Raw genomic sequence first — 17,693 nt, forward strand, 5'->3', positions numbered from 1 at the left:
CGTACCCCGCAAAGGTAACATCGGAGGCAGTGTGAGCGAGGGGTAAGATCCTTTACACAATGATATCAGTTTTTAATGCAGTGCCACCTGAGGGATTGAAGGTCATAGGCATTCAATGTTGGTTTTCGGCCTTGCCACTTACGTGAATTAAGTTCTCTAGATTCTTTGAATCTTCTGATTATATTACAGACTGTAGATGATGGAATCCCAAAATTCCTTGCAATTGAACGTTGAGAAAAATTGTTCTTAAACTGTTGGACTATTTTTTCACGCAGATGTTCACAAAGTGGTGATCCTCGCCCCATCTTTACTTGTGAACAGCTCAGCCTTTTGGAGATGCTCCTTTTATACCCAATCATGACACTCACCTGTTTCCAATTAACCTGTTCACCTGTGGAATGTTCCAAACAGGTGTTCTTTGAGCATTCATCAACTTTCCCAGTCTTTTGTTGGCCCTGTCCCAGCTTTTTTAAAATGTGTTGCAGGCATCCATTTCAAAATGAGCAAATATTTGCACAAAAACAAAAAAATCTATCAGTTTGAACATTAAATATCTTGTCTTTGTGGTGTATTCAATTGAATATAGGTTGAAGAGGATTTGCCAATCATTGTATTCTGTTTTTATTTACATTTCACACAACGTCCCAGCTTCATTGGAATTGGGGTTGTATGACAAATAATAATAAAACGGGGATTCCAAACAAAAAGTGTTTAGAAGGCAAAAAATAGAACAGTGCAGCAGAATGAGCCGAATACCTGTCTACTCATTAAATGCCATACTGGAAGTCAAAGTTTAATATTTTTTGTCAGGTATTTCAGGAAGTGAAAATTTCATGTATATGAGATTCATATAAACTAAAATGTTGCAAGCATTTTTAACATTTTGATAATAATGGCTTATAGCTCCAAAAAATAGAAAATGCGTAAATCAAAATATTAGAATGATGTAATAAGATCAATAAAAAAATAAAGATTTATAATACAGAAATGCCAAACTACTGAAACTTATGTTCACTTATACACTCAAGACTTGGTTGGGGCTCCTTTTGCAGAGGTTACCTTATCAATGTGGTGTAGCATGGAGGTGATCAGCCTGTGGCTGTGTTGAGGTGTTATGGAAGAACAAGTTGCTTTGACGGCAGCCTTCAGGGCCTCTGTATTGTTGAGTCTGGTGTCGCTCAACTTTCTCTTGACAATACCCCATGCAGCAAGGCTGCCAAATTCTGTTCCTGGAGGGCACTTGCCCTATATGTTTTTATGTCAACCTGCTCTGCTCACACCCGATTATTTAAATCAAGTGTTTCCCCGCTGCTCACCGGCTGAACACGAGTCAGAGTTAATTAGTTGCAGGTGAAACAGAATGAATGAAAACATGATTGGCAAGTGCCCTCCAGGAACAGATTTTGGCAGCCCTGCAATAGAGAAAGAGAATCTATTGCAGGGGAGAATCTATTAGGCCAATCAAGTACAGTAATACCATGGTCAGCAATTCTGACATATGGAAACATTGGAAAAGCCAACCGTATGTATCTCTAATCTGATTTTTTTATGTAAATATATTGTGTGTGTGTGGGGGGGTGAAGGTGGATGATTTTTTTTTTATGTTTTATAATGTAAGTGTATATGTCTTGTGTGTATAAACTGGACCCTGAGTCTGTAAATAAAGTTTATATATATATATATATTATTGTTTTATGTACTTAATGAGACAAAGATTCTTGGTATTTATACTCCACAGTGACCTGAAATTAAATATTGTAATATTTTAAGACACGTATTTTCTATTGTTTGAGCTGTAGGCCGTAATTATCCAAATTAAAATGAAAAGAAAAAAAAAAAATGCTTGAATTCAATTCAATACCATGTACACATGGTATTGAAGGGGCCCTCCTTTAGGGCGCCTTCACACATGACAGAAGCCAACTGGTGCACGAAGGAGGAATTGCATGCCACTCGTGAAAAATCGGAGCCACCTCAAACGCCTCATACAGCTGTTGCCGCAACCATTCGCGCACACAAGCAGCTGAAAGACAGCGAATATCCTGCGAGTGCTCATTCGACCCCTTTCTCGGCAGGTGTCTGCCAAATTCTAGGTGCTACACACAAACATCTAACACCGCTCGCCGGGCCCTTAGAAAAGCCGCGGCTATTCGCGCACCTGGCATGATAGACAGCAGGCATCCACATTCAAACTGTCTGTGAAAAGTGCCTAAGTGCCCCACGAGTGTGGCTTAACCAAGCAACACCTGTGGCATGCCAGAGTGTCGGCTCCCCCTCAACACGTGGCGTGCGTGTGTATCAAGCGTGTGTGCGTGTGTCACGCCCCCATTCCCCCCAACACATGTAGTGTGTGTGTGCATGGCGTGGGGGGCAGGAAATGCTGATATGTATGTACAGACATGTTCACATGGGGACCGGTCAGCCACGTCTGAATGCACACAGCACAGCAAGGTGCCACACAGCTGATCAGCCACACACTGACAGCTGGAAATGATTAGACAACATTGTTTCAACATGAAACCGTTGCCACGGTATCATTCATGCCTGTCTGACCATGTGTCCCTCCCGACAGCTGGTGGAATGTTTCACGGTTCCCCATTTCATTTTTGGTTTGCAGATTTTCTTCCGGTTTCTGCATCTTTCGTGTTATGTGTAAAGGGGCCTTTAGCTTGGTGTATGTTGAATGGCTTGATTTGTAATGAGTCTCAAATCTATAAAATTTTCACTTTCTGAAACAAATAAACATATTTAACTTTTTCACAATATTCAGTTTTTTAAATGCACCTGTACATTCATTCCTGCATTTCAAGCTGCAACATTAAAGGCTTCTGTGGTTGTGGTGGGAGAAACTCTGCATAGCGCAACTTATATCTGTTGCATCACCATCATCACTCTGATGATGGTGGTCTGATGATCATCAGTGAATCACTCTGACAATCATCAGACCACCATGGTGCAATACAACTTCATGATGAAGCAGTAAAGAAGAGGATTTTCTTATAAAGAACATGCAAAAAAAAAAACTGAGATTTAATCAGCTTTCCTGTGTTACAGTTCTTCTCTACTCAACTCCAACTTGAAACTGTGAATGGGAATGCAACAGGCAAATGTTGCGACATCCCAGTTTCTCCAGTCACTTCCACGGAAGCCTATAATTTTTTTTCAGAGCCATCATGGGTGTCTTGGTGGCTTCTCCTTCCTTCATGGTCACTCAATTGAGAAACCCCTTCTTGACAGAAATTTACCATACTGTATGGATTTCTTAATGATTGGTGTAAATGAAGTGCAAGACATATTTAGTGACTTGGAGATGTTCATGTGTCCACCCCGACTTGTCTCAAGAAAACTGACTGAAAATGCGATGATTTAATCTTTATATTTAGAATAAATTGCTTGTGTTCCAACTTCTGTTTTGAAATGTGTTGCAGGCCTTAAAAGAAGGAATGGATGTTTATTAAATAAAAGAAATGTGACTCCACAAAACATGAAGTATCTTTGGTTCATAATGTCTGCAATGAATCAGAATTCAGATTAAACAGAAAAATCATTGTGTTCTATATATTCCATTTTTTCTGATTTGGGGTTCTAGTTTCTTTTTGATACATCAATAATATAATTGGAAGGTGTCTTGCAATTGTGCTGGTGGTAGCATAATAAAAGAGATAAATATTCCCTCTGTTGGCATACCACATATCACTAAAGGGACATTTAGCAAATTTAGCAGGTTCCTTCAATAAGCAACTTACAATTGAAAAACAGCCCATCACAGGTACTGAGGGGCATGAAGGTGTAATCTTTAAAATATGCCAACAAAACTAATAGTAGCTGTTGACCTGTGAATCAAAAATGACCACAGTGACAAAGACATAAACCATTAACAAATGGTTTATAAACCAAACAAACCTTGACAGTCAAGAGGGTACAGATATTGAAGTTCACTTGACTTTGTCATAAATTAATAAGCAAACTCTCTGAGAGAAAGAAAAGTCAGAGTTAAAAGAGAAAGGATTTCTTTTAAAAAAAACTAAGTCACTTTGACATAGTTACCTTATTCAAATACAGTTGTGCTCAAAAGTTTACATACACTGGCAACATTTTAGATTTTTTTTTTTTTTTTTTGGCCACTGTTCCGAGAATATGAATAACACAAAATTTGTTTTTCTCTCATGGTTAGTGGTTGTGTGAAGCCATTTATTGTCAAACAACTGTTTACTCTTTTTAAATCATAATGACAGCTGAAACTAACCAAATGACCCTGATCAAAAGTTTATATACCCTGGTGATTTTGGCCTGATAACATGCACACACATTGACACAGACGGGTTTGAATGGCTACAAAAGGTAACCATCCTCACCTGTGATCTGTTTTCTTGTAATCAGTGTGTGTGTATAAAAGGTCAGTGAGTTTCTGGCTTTGCATCTTTCATTGAGTGCTGCACTGATGTTTCTGGTTTCTGAGTCATAGGGAAAGCAAAAGAATTGCCAAAGAAAAGGCAACTGAACTGCATAAAACAGGAAAGGGATATAAAAAAGATATCCAAGGGACTGAGACTGCCCATCAGCAGTCTAAAAACTCTAAGAGGTGGAAAATGTGGGATTCTGTTGGAACCAAACCACGGTCAGGTAGACGAACAAAAATTTCAGCAACTGCCACCAGGAAAAATGTTCGGGATGCAAAGGAAAACCCACAAATAACTTCAGCTGAAATACAGGACTCTCTGTAAAAAAAAAAAAAAAAAAAAAAAATTGGTGTGGCTGTTTCAAGATGCAAAACAAGGAGGCACTTGATAAAATATGGGCTGCATCGTCAAATCACCAGAAGAAATGCCACAAAATATCCAGCTTACAACATGCCAAACAGCACAGAGAACAAAGTCATTTGGAGTGATGAGACCAAAACTGAACTTTCTGTGTTATGTGTCGGACGCAGGATGGAGAACCGACCAGCGTTTGAAGGACCCAGTATGAAATAAGCAGAGCACGGTACAAAGGATAACAGAATTTAATAAACATAACAGTGATGTGCTAAAGTACAAACAAATGAGTGCGCGGTCTGCGAGGTGGAGATACGGTGCGCTCCTAGCAGCACAAACGGTCCGGAGCCAGAAACAGTTCGGACCCAAGGACCCCGCCGACACCCCCCAGGTGGCCGCGACAAACCGAGTCTGTGAAAGAAGAAACCATCATGTGAGTCCACACTCCACACACAGAGAGACCACTCAAAGGTGCACATAAACAGCAAACACTTCCTGGCTTAATCACTAATCAGCTTCCCACCCTGCAGGCATGGAACACCCAGTTCACATTCTCACTGCAGTGGAAGCTGATTAAACGACTAACATAACAGCTCAATATAATAAGGTGTGAGGGACACCACATTACTGACTGTATTAATGTTAGTCACAAAACCTACTGTACCTCAGGAAGTGTGCTGACGAGCGTGAGACCTCACCCCCTCCTCTTTCACAGACCATGGCTTCCAAACCTGGTACGGTCTCTGCATCCAAGATGATGAGATGGCTCTCGAGACGACGATCTCACCCGTCTGGTCACAAGGTCGAGTCTCTGGCAAATACACACTGTGTACTCCAGACTTAAATGCAACCATGCTCCAATCCATGTAGATGCACCACAGCTGTGAGTCCTGACGAGCTGCACATGACCAGCCTCAGGTGATCAGGGTGAGGTCCTGATAGCTCAGCCACACAGCCACTCAGTCCTGAACGCAAACCACCTGGAAGGAAAAACAAAAGACAGAAACGAAGACAGAAACAAAAGGCAGCCAGGCACCCCCAGCCATACAACATTTTTGGCCACAACCACAAACATTACATTTGGAGAGGAGTCAACAAGGCTTATGATGAAAGGCACACCCTTCCTACTGTGAAGCACGGAGGTGGATCAGATCTTTTTGGGATGTGTGAGCTATAAAGGCACAGGAAACCTGGTCAAAATTGATGGCAGGATGAGTGCAGCATGTTATCAGAAAATACTGGAGGAAAATTTGCACTCATCAGCCAGCTAGCTGCACATGGGATGTACCTGGACGTTCCAACATGACAACAATCCAAAACACAAGGCCAAGCGGACCTGTCATTGGCAACAAGAGAATAAAGTGAAGGTTCTGGAGTGGCCATCTCAGCCTCCTGACCTCAATATCATTAAGCCACTCTGGGGAGATCTCAAATGTGCAGTTCATGCAAGACAGCCCAGGAAATTACAGCAACTGGATGCTTATTCAAAGAAGAATGGGCAGCTTTACCATCAGAGTAAATAAAGAGCCTCGTCCACAACTATGGCAAAAGACTCCAAGCTGTCACTGATGTTAAAAGGGGCAACACACAGTATTAAGAACTGGGGTATGTAAACTTGGATTAGGGCCATTTGGCTAGTTTCTGTTGTTATTATGATTTAAAAAGAGTAAATACAGGTTGACACAATAAATGGTTTCACACAACCACCACAACCACACAACCATGAGTGAAAAAAATATTTTGTTGTGTTATCATTCATCTGACTGGACTCTATCATTCTAACTTGACTCGGCAGACAGCCGTGCAGCGTTTGGAGCTGTGTGAACAGAACGGAGGACGATTCTCGTTTCTTTGTCGCAACAAGACAGGAGGCCCAGTTAGTAACTTTAATCCGCACAAAAGTGACTCACGATTTCACATATTCAGGGATGAAAGTGGTGAAAAACAAAAAAAGCTGAAACCCAAAATTACCCCCCAACACGACACACACGAAAATGTTTGAATTCTAGAAGCTCTGAAATGCAATCTGGGACTATTCCAGACAATAAACTGCAGTGAGAGCAGCATCCATTTAGGTGAGAAAAAAACAACTTTCCTTATTCAAATTCATTCCAGTAGTATTCTGCTCTTACAAGGATGCAGCAGTTTTCTAGCTTTGCAAATAGTTCTGGGGGAAATCACTGAAGAAATTAACACACTGAAAATATGGTTTAACCAAAACAAACTGTCATTAAACGTAAATAAGACAGGGATGAAATGGAGGTATAAGAGTCACTAGGTGTTCACAGGAAACACTTATTTATTTCTGTATGTATGTATTTATTTATTTATGTATGTTCACTGTCAAGGTTGGGTAGGATTACTTTGAAAGAATACATGTGGATTACATGTATGTATGTACATACATTTGGATTACTTGTAATCTGATTACTTTTGGATTACATTTCAAAGTAATCCTACCCAACCTTGTTCATTGTTAGTTGGTTTTATATTTTCTGTTGTGTTTCTATTCAGGTTCTTTTTGTCTCTTTCTCTAAAATTGTATATAATAAGTATATATTGTATATAATAATCATTAGATTATTAATATATAAACAAAAATAAATTTAAAAAATATTACAATTTGAAAACAATGCACCCGAATGTGATGACAGCTGCAACTGCTTAATGCTAACTTTTAACATTGAAAATGCCATAGACATGCTAACGCGTTAGCTTCGCTCCTGTTTTTAAGTTATAAAATACATCTATGAACTGTTTCAGAAGACCATAACAGGTCGGTTTAACATAAAAAAGGTAAATAATACTCACAGACATATGCTCTTTAGGGTTTTAGCGGGGGGAAATTAAGCGAAAGAAAGAAAGAATAAACGAAGCAATAGATCGAAGCACTGCTTCGATTGGTTCAAGGTTCAAAGCAAAGCCGCGCTGCAGAAAAGTTGATTACGGTCCTGCTGCAGGGTCTGTAATCAATGTAGAGAAATTAGCATTTTCCTGACAAACACCCCCCAAAATAACAGCCACTCTGAAGGACCAATAACAGAATCGTTAAGCAAAAAGCTTATTGATGTCGGTGGATTGAATCATTTCTTAACGATACCCAAAAGGAACCGGTTCTTGATACCCATCCCTAGTCATAACTGAAAGAACTAGGTCATGGGTACAAGGGGCCGAAAATGGCTTCCTCAGGAGGTTGGTGGGTGTCTTCCTTAGAGATAGGATGAGAAGCTCGGCCATCCATGGGGAGCATGGAGTAGAGCCACTGTTCCTTTGCGTTGAGAGGAGCCAGCTGAGGTGGTTTGGGCATCTGATAAGAATGCCATCTGGGTGCCTCCCTCAGGAGGTGTTCCAGCACGTCCATCTGGGAGCAGACCCTGAGGAAGACACAGGACTATGTGGAAAGATTGTATCTCCACACTGGCCTGAGAACACCTCAGGATCCCCCAGTTGAGAGGTGGTCAATGTGGCTTGGGAAAGGGAAGTCTGGGGTCCCCTGCTAGAGCTGATGCCCCTGCTACCCAGTCCCAGATAAGCAGTTGAAGATGAGTGAGTGATAATAATAGTGTGTCTATGATAACAAGAACCTAAACAATTTATAAATACATTAACACAGTAAATTAACATTTAAAATTACATAATTAACAGGAAATAAAAGGGGTGAGTTAGTCTTCTAAAAATTATTGAGGTCTAAGGTTCTAAAAACATTCTGGACTCACATGCCATTCCAACTTATTATACGATTTTTGGTTTATTTATTACTGCCACTGAAAAATGTCAGCTACCTATTTTATAAACACTACCCAATGTAGAGCATGTGGATCCCCACGGGCAACATGCTAGTTTGAGATATTAATATTATGTACACTACCAGTCAAGGGTTTTGGACACTTTCCAAGTGTGGGAAGTGGCTGTACCTTAGGGGTTAAATATACCTTAAGGCTCGTTTACACATAGGCAAGACGCATTATGAATATCATATTTGCGTCATTCGTGGCACATTCCTGACATTCTTAATGTGACCTAACGCATCTGAATAGGTTTCTTAATAGCATGTGTTGGTATTTATTTGTGATTATTTTATGATTTTCATGGAGCAAGTTTTTGGCTGTCAAAAAAATCTTCCACGAATGTTACGCACCACCCTCATTTCGCCTCATGTTATGGAGGTCGCAACTGAGCGTGTTGAGCAGTCTTGATTAGTGATGATCCTTAACAGACCATGTGACAGCGTTCTTTTCTGACGTGCGTACTTCGTGCCATTCGTGACTTGTCATCGTTATGTGCAAATGCAGCATTAGGGCTGGCAGGCCCAACCAGTTGATTGTGATCAACTGGTTGATCGCTGGCTGACTTCCAGTCAATTGCATGAAAAAAAAAAAAACACTTCCCCTCTAAATCACATCTGCATGTCTGAAAAGTCCAGGAATTGAAAAGTTGGCTAGGAGCACAATGGTCTGTAAATACAACCCCTGGCAAAAATTATGGAATCGCCGGCCTCAGAGGATGTTCATTCAGTTGTTTAATTTTGTAGAAAAAAAGCAGATCACAGACATGACACAAAACTAAAGTCATTTCAAATGGCAACTTTCTGGCTTTAAGAAACACTATAAGAAATCAAGAAAAAAAAGATTGTGGCAGTCAGTAACAGTTACTTTTTTAGACCAAGCAGAGGAAAAAAAATATGGAATCACTCAATTCTGAGGAAAAAATTATGGAATCACCCTGTAAATTTTCATCCCCCAAATTAACACCTGCATCAAATCAGATCTGCTCATTGACATTGACCCTATGTGTCTTTTTGCAAGGAATGTTTTTGCAGTTTTTGCTCTATGGCAAGATGCATTATCATCTTGAAAAATGATTTCATCATCCCCAAACATCCTTTCAATTGTCCAAAATATCAACATAAACTTGTGCATTTATTGATGATGTAATGACAGCCATCTCCCCAGTGCCTTTACCTGACATGCAGCCCCATATCATCAATGACTGTGGAAATTTACATGTTCTCTTCAGGCAGTCATCTTTATAAATCTCATTGGAAAGGCACCAAACAAAAGTTCCAGCATCATCACCTTGCCCAATGCAGATTCGAGATTCATCACTGAATATGACTTTCATCCAGTCATCCACAGTCCACAATTGCTTTTCCTTAGCCCATTGTAACCTTGTTTTTTTCTGTTTAGGTGTTAATGATGCCTTTCGTTTAGCTTTTCTGTATGTAAATCCCATTTCCTTTAGGCGGTTTCTTACAGTTCGGTCACAGACGTTGACTCCAGTTTCCTCCCATTCGTTCCTCATTTCTTTTGTTGTACATTTTTTGATTTTTGAGACATATTGCTTTAAGTTTTCTGTCTTGACGCTTTGATGTCTTCCTTGGTCTACCAGTATGTTTGCCTTTAACAACCTTCCCATGTTGTTTGTATTTGGTCCAGAGTTGAGACACAGCTGACTGTGAACAACCAACATCTTTTGCAACATTGCGTGATTATTTACTCTCTTTTAAGAGTTTGATAATCCTCTCCTTTGTTTCAATTGACATCTCTCGTGTTGGAGCCATGATTCATGTCAGTCCACTTGGTGCAACAGCTCTCCAAGGTGTGATCACTCCTTTTTAGATGCAGACTAATGAGCAGATCTGATATGATGCAGGTGTTAGTTTTGGGGATGAAAATTTACAGGGTGATTCCATAATTTTTTCCTCAGAATTGAGTGATTACATATTTTTTTCCTCTGCTTGGTCTAAAAAAGTAACCGTTACTGACTGCCACAATCTTTTTTTCTTGATTTCTTATAGTGTTTCTTAAAGCCAGAAAGTTGCCATTTGAAATGACTTTAGTTTTGTGTCATGTCTGTGATCTGCTTTTTTTCTACAAAATTAAACAACTGAATGAACATCCTCCGAGGCCGGTGATTCCATAATTTTTGCCAGGGGTTGTATGTAAGATGTGATGGATGTGGCAAAAAAGATTACGTGTTCCGTTCAGGTCAGGAGTCTGCAGGGGTGTTTGTTCCGTGCACAGCTGGAGAAAACATGCAAAACACACAGAGGTACATTTCTGGAATGGTTTTCTGAATTGTTGCCCAAACGTAAAAGAATTTCTGAAACATCACTCTTCTCAACCTGGATAGCTGTGCTATTGAGAATGAGATCCTCACACTGAAAAATGACACTGAGCTGAAATCCAGAGCAACACCTGGCATGAATGTCCAATTCTGGAATCTAATGAAGAAAGACAAGTGCCCTAACCTCAGACAAACTGCACAGAATTTGCACTTTTTGGAGTAACATATTTGTGAGTCTGCCTTTTCACACATGAAAATCAAGTCAAGCTCCACCATGACTGATGACCACCTCTCGGCCTGCTTACAGCTGGCACTCAGCTCCTACTGTCCGGACTATGAGAGACTAGGTTCCTCCTTTCAGTGTCAGAAGTCTCACTGAGGTAGGCAACAACTTTTCCAACTTGAATTAGTCATTATATTATTTGGGTTGTTTGTTTTTGTGTTGTTAGGGGCCAGTGCTAGGCCTACTTGTGCTTATTCTTTGCACCACGCACCTTTACTTGAATAATGTATTATTATTGTTAAAACTTTATCTTTGTGACAGAAAATTTGTGTTATTATATTGGTACATAATAAACTGTGGCTATGCTATGGCTTTTGATGTGGCTTGGTAGATCTTGATACACTGTCAACTTTAAAAGTAGATCTTGGTTCAAAAAAGATTGGTTACCCCTGCCTTAGGGGCTCTATAAATGGTTATGGAAGAGTTTGTCCTTCCTATGTAGTTGAACAAATATGCCAGCGACCTAGATGATTAAAATAAAACCTGAGCTCCAGTACCTTGTTATCGGGGCAGCCTGATGAGGACAAAACCAGTTTATGGGGAAAAAAATAATAAATTCTGTACAGACACACAATTCTCACTGCTATTTCTAAATGTATTAAATAAGCTGAGATGAGAAACAAATCAAATAAATATGCCGACATACTCAATCTTCGGCTCAATCACACACACACACCTATTTAGTAGATACCAAACTATCTAACTCGTTCTCACCTGCCATTTCTCAGCCCCATCACAGACCTGGTCTCTGGATGCTCTGAGTCTGAGTCAATCTCTGCCCTTCTCTTACCTGTACTTCATCCCTGTCTGATAGGACACACACTCCTCCAGGGCCAGGCCATTCATCTTCAGGAAGTCTTCCATGTTCTTAATTTGAGCAGCAACTCTCTGCTCACGGAGTCTCTGCAGCTCAGCCTGATCGGTGGGCCGTGGCTGATTCAGCCCCTGGTCAGAGTGGTAGCGGTTGATTCCGCTCCGGATGCTCTCGCTGTATGACATAGACAGCATCTTGCCACTGCCACTGCTGCTGCTCTTCCGTACCCCGCTGCCTGATGCTGCCGGTCTAGGAATCTGTGGGTTTTCAGGAGGACAGTGAATGGACTTGCGCCTTCCGACTGGCCCCTGGGGACCACCTCCGTACCCTCCCGCAAACATAACTCCCCTCTTCTTCTCCTCGTGATGCTGATGTGACTCGTGCAGCGAAGAGTCACAACAAAGTAGGGACACAGAAGGAGCAAGAAGTTGGCAGGGCACAGCCACCTTCTTAAATAGCACTTGCCCCCATAAAAAAAAAAAAAAAAAAAAAAGCTCTTCTGCTTGGGGAAGTACACAGCCATGCATCCTGTAACCAGAGTCGCACAACAGCCCTGCACCACCCTCCCCTGACAGGTGTACAATTGCAGAGTTACACTAACAGGGAGCATTCAGGTGACTTGCCAGTGATTAAGGGGCAGGATTAAAGAGGACACATGCCATCTGACAGTGGGAACCATTCAACATGCACCAAGACAAAGGAAGGGGCATCGCTCCATGTGTCTTTGATTTTCAATTGATCAAGAATCAAGAGCATTTATCTATATATCACTGATCGAAATACAGATATGCAATTGAGTCCACATTCAACTTAGATCTTATTTCAGGACAAAATCGAAACCTGTGATCAAGCTCACACCTACTGTCATAGCAGTTGTTTGTATGTTTTATATATTTATGGTAGTAAATCTGTTGTGATTAAATATCTGAATTATTAAACTGGTTTGTGTCTTTAATTGAAGAATAAGATTTATTAACAAACAACCCAAGCCTAATTATCTCCCCTTGAAGAGGTCAGGCCAGAATTATCTTTACATTGTCTGCTACCACTGTGTGGCGTTTCAATGAAATCAGTAACGTCATTCAGGCAGAGCAGTGCTTACAAAGTCAGTATCATACAGTATGGTGCATTAATTTAAAATTTAAAAAGTCCTCTCCCGAAGACATCAAACCAGAATTATTTTCCTTCATGCACAAAGTCAATACCACAAAGTATGATGAATCAACTAAATACAAAATTCCACTCCGTTCCCCTTGAAAACATGAAACCTGAATTATTTTCCTTCATGCACATTCTCATGAAGTTTATGTGGTTTAGGAGTTCTAATTGCAAGACTCATGGACAGATGGACATGGTTATATATCCATGATCGAGCTCCCACTTGCTCGGCCATTGTAGCTGATTGCATGTTGGTGGCAGTAAATGTTTTGTTATGGAATACCTGAATAAACCAACTGGTCAACTTCTGTACTGAAGATGCTAATAGATCTGTTCTTAAATGTATTTGACAATTATGAATAAGTCTAATCATCTCCCATTTAAGATATTGGATCATAATTATTTTCCTTCAAGTACATCTTCATACAGTGTGCTACCACTGCGTAAAGTTTCAATGAAACCACCAGCCAATTTAGGGGTAGTTGCATTGAAGAAGTCAATACCATATGATGTGTCAAATAAACAGAAGTTCATTTATTGTCCCTTGAAGACATTAGTCTGGAATTATTTACCTTCATGTACATCTTCATATGGTTTGGTACCATGGTGTGACATTGCACTGAAATTCACCAGCTGGTTTTGGAAGAGTTGAACTGACAAGACTCATGGAGAGATACAGTAGACAAAGGGACCAACGGATGGACAGGGTTACTTTTGTTTGCTGGGGATATAATTACTTAGGAGGACCACTGCAAATTGTTATATTTTTGTCCTTTATAATGTATGCTTACCTTGATTAACATCAATGATTTCTCTGGATTTCAAAAGCAACTTAAAATAGCATATCGGCAAATTTATTCAAGAGTGGGCACCACTGTGTCAGTCCTATTATTGCTACAGGAATCCCATGGAACAACAACTACACTACAGCGCAAAGAGCATTTTGTGCTTAAGACAGCTGTTGAATATTTAGACCACATTTTGAAGATTACTTTCCCTTTGACACTGATCTGCAGCACAGCATACACACACACCGGATTCTTTATTTTTATAAATACATGAAGTGAACTTTAAGAGGTATGTGCCATTCTTTTAACTGCCAAAGTACATTTTGCTAGGCCTGGGCGATATATCGATTTTATCGATTAATTCGAGTTTTTTGCGGATGATTTAAAAAATAAAAAAATTCAAGTTTTTTTCTCCTCTTGCAGCAACGCACCTTTTTGTCCCCAGAACCTTCCGTAGCTCCCTTCTCCCCTTCTTGTTTCCTTCACACAATAACAAACATGGCTACCGCTAAGGAAGAGCGAGTTTCGTCAGTGGTTTGGGATTGCTGCGACAGACGTGGAACAAGTGATTGCACGCTGCAAAGTTTGTCTAAAGGCCATAGCAACAAAACGCAGCTGCACAACAAACTTATTCCAGCATCTAAAACAGAGGCATCCAGCTGCGTGGGAAAAATGTCACACTTTACGAGGGGAACAAGTGCGCAAACTCCCGCTAAAAAGCAGCTTACTTTGGTGGAATTATTTACCCAAGTGTATTTTTTTTAAATCAAAAGAACAGTTGGAGCTTCAGTTCCAGGAGGTAAGTAGAGGTTAGTTTTAAGTGTTTGATCAAATAAAAGCAAAACTTGTTTTGAATTACCTCTGTATTCGTACTAAATGTTTTCTTTAAAAAAGTAGGGGGGAAAAAAAAAAAAAAAAGTAGATTTTTTTTTTCTGAAAATATCGCAGATTTAATTTTTAGGCCAAATCGCCCAGGCCTACATTTTGCCAATTTTTTTTTTGATAAATCTGAAAATACAACTACACAGATGTATAGCAAAACTATCCTTACAAGGTGTATAGTCAATAAAAAGTAATATTTAATGGATTAGGGCTCACCTATACTGATCCTTTAAACTTGTGACTTTGCTACATGTATTCACCACTGTACAAAGCAGCACACAGAAAACAATTCCAAATCTGCACTTCAAACTCATTTGTTAGTTATCATAAACAATATTTCATGTACCTCATACAGATTCTAAAAAATATTTAAACGTATTTGAAATTTTAATACTTATGCCATCATATGCTACATGACTTCTGATTCTAACAAATACTACACGTTCATTCTGCTTATCCTGCCAGTTCTACAAAAACAACAGCAACAACAAAAAGATTTTCCACGTAGAGATAAAGAAGGAGGTAAAGCAGCAAATTCCAGGCTAGGCAGCATGCATCCACATACATACCCTCTTCACTGCTCCAACAAGCCTTCACACACACACACACGCACTCCTGATGCGGTCATCGTGGAAATTCTCTTCTTAAACTCACCCGATTTCTTGGGGGTCGGCTCATGAGCGACGTTGTTGGGTGCCAGTCTGCTCTTATAAATGCACACTGCAGACAGCGATGAAGTGGGTCCACCCAAACTGGGAGTGTCTTACTAGGAAATGTCTAAACCAATTAGTAAATGACAGAGTGCATTACTTCCCTCCCCTCACTACTTGTACTCTATCAACACAACCCACACCTCACCTCCTCCCCTCCCTGTGAGAACAAGGAAGAAATCCATTTATGTCGTTTAGCTGCCAGTCTTGTTTCTGCTAACTACAGCAAATAATATCCCTGAATTATTCACCAATGCTTCTGCACTAAAAGCCTCTGATTGCTGTTCCACAGGAAAGAATACTAAGAGCTGCACAATAATGAGGGTTTGAGTGATGGGTGCACATCTAAGACACACACACACACACAATTATAGAAAGACAAACCATATAAGTGTACTTTCTAACAAACTCATTAAGCAAAACACATCAGTTAAGTACACCCACAGAATCTGTCTCTAACGCCATAGCTTTGTGTTTAGGCCACGGTCAGAATCAGAGTGTGGCAAATACAGTTTTGAATACAGAGACAATGCGCAGCCATGTTCATAAGGGCTTATTGTTTGCTACACCAGAATAGATTCCATTATTCAGTTGAAATTTCAGAAATATCTGACTGACAAGGGCCAATTAATGACATTTATTATTCAATTATGCTAAAGCTGAGCAATTATTGATTATTAAATACAAAAGTAATGTGAAGAGTGCAAATAAGGCTGTCAGTTGTGTTGGAGTATTACTTTATACTAAAAAATGTTTTAATAAGCATGTAGAATGACACTGTTGCATGTGTTCTTGCACTCAGCAAAACATGGCTTCAATGAGAAGTTTACATTTATTGAAGAGACAACCACCAAAACACTGCCAAAAAACAACAACACAAAGAATACAAATAAAACAAACAAAACATTTTTCAGTCGAGCTGAATGAAAGCTGACAGAGTCTGTATCATTCAGTTGAAATTATCACTGATTTAATATGAACATCTAAAGACTCTATATCTGTATCTCCAGAAGGCTGTCCTTTTAGCCTCTAAGGCCAATGTCAGCTTGTCCTGTCAGAGTGTGATCCTATTGAAAGGCAGAGGTCAGCTGTTTAAAACTAACAGGCCTGTCACACCATGATGATTTAGCCAGCGTATGCCGACAACCCGGTTTCCACTGAGCAGTCCAGGTCAGTATGGTACAGGTCAGAACGGTTAAGTCTGGCTTGGCTTGTGTTTCTACTGCCAGCAGAACCCTTTTGTCTGGTAGGCGGAGCATGCAGATGTTGACATGCACGTCATAGATCGCATGTATGCTATCGTTCTGCCTCACCCCTCCATATGAAAGCCAAAGAGAGTAATTTAACTTTTTTTTTTTAAATGTATTTTATTTTTGTCTTACTGGATTATGGGATTTATTTTCATTGCATGTAGAATGCTGAAGAATCAACTGATGGTTGTGATAAACGCTGCTGTGAATGAATGAGGTGCTGTGACTCTTTCAACTTTTAAAATAAGTTAATTTTCTTGTTGTGGCACAAAGCGTTGGGGTTCTATGATAGAGGCTGAGAAAAGCACCGGGAACAGACAAAACACAGAGGGACTTCTTTTAAAATGCTACGTTTCTTCAGCCACAAGAAGGAACTAAAGCATTTTCAGATATTTCCAAAATCAGGACATTTCACGTGGATAAGTTTTCATCAGGTTGTGATGATGAATTTGACCTAAACGAACAGTTCTATTTCATTCCTCCTGACCGCCAGAGGGCGGTGCTTTAGCACCTGGATAACTACATGTGTGCAAGCACAGAGAGGTCCAGAATATATACCAACAAAGTCACGCCATTGGATGTGACCTGGGTGACGTCACTGGTTGTCTTTATATGCCAGACGCACCCAGCGCTCGCTTCTTTTCTACATTCTCGCATTCTTAAGAGGTTGAGAATGCATTTGGTTGCGATTGCTACTCTCGCTTACAGCATCGCAACCCACCTTCAGTTGGAGCTACGTGCACTGCACACGTCCTCCAGAGGCTGCGAGACACAGCTTCACCGTTTTTGTATTCTTTGACTGACGCTTGTCGTGAGTACACCTTCCTCACTGGGTGCACGCCTTCGCCGCTGCCCTGCTGGGTATTTTCCTCTGTGCACATTAGCTGTGTTGTTTCGACGAAAGCTGGCTACTTGTTTAGTTGTGCGACTAACCCGGTTAACTATGTGGTAGTGTGTGTATCAGAACCAGTATAGTGTACTGTGTTGG

General features: G+C 40.2%; 1 protein-coding gene across 4 annotated transcripts in view; it reads right to left on the reverse strand.

The window, feature by feature from the left end:
• Window positions 1-17,693, reverse strand: part of kcnab2a (potassium voltage-gated channel, shaker-related subfamily, beta member 2 a) — a 269,685-nt gene that overhangs the window by 133,998 nt on the left and 117,994 nt on the right. The window contains exon 1 of one of the 4 annotated variants that reach the window (XM_034166216.1): window positions 11,894-12,126. The exons of the other annotated variants lie outside the window; for them this stretch is intronic. Within the exon in view, the coding sequence (XP_034022107.1) occupies window positions 11,894-12,111 (218 nt within the window). The 5' untranslated portion in view covers window positions 12,112-12,126. Of the gene's footprint in view, window positions 1-11,893; window positions 12,127-17,693 lie in introns of those variants that run through there. 4 annotated transcript variants of the gene reach the window in all.

Source organism: Thalassophryne amazonica, chromosome 3 (assembly GCF_902500255.1).
Source record: "Thalassophryne amazonica chromosome 3, fThaAma1.1, whole genome shotgun sequence".
Taxonomy (NCBI): domain Eukaryota; kingdom Metazoa; phylum Chordata; class Actinopteri; order Batrachoidiformes; family Batrachoididae; genus Thalassophryne; species Thalassophryne amazonica.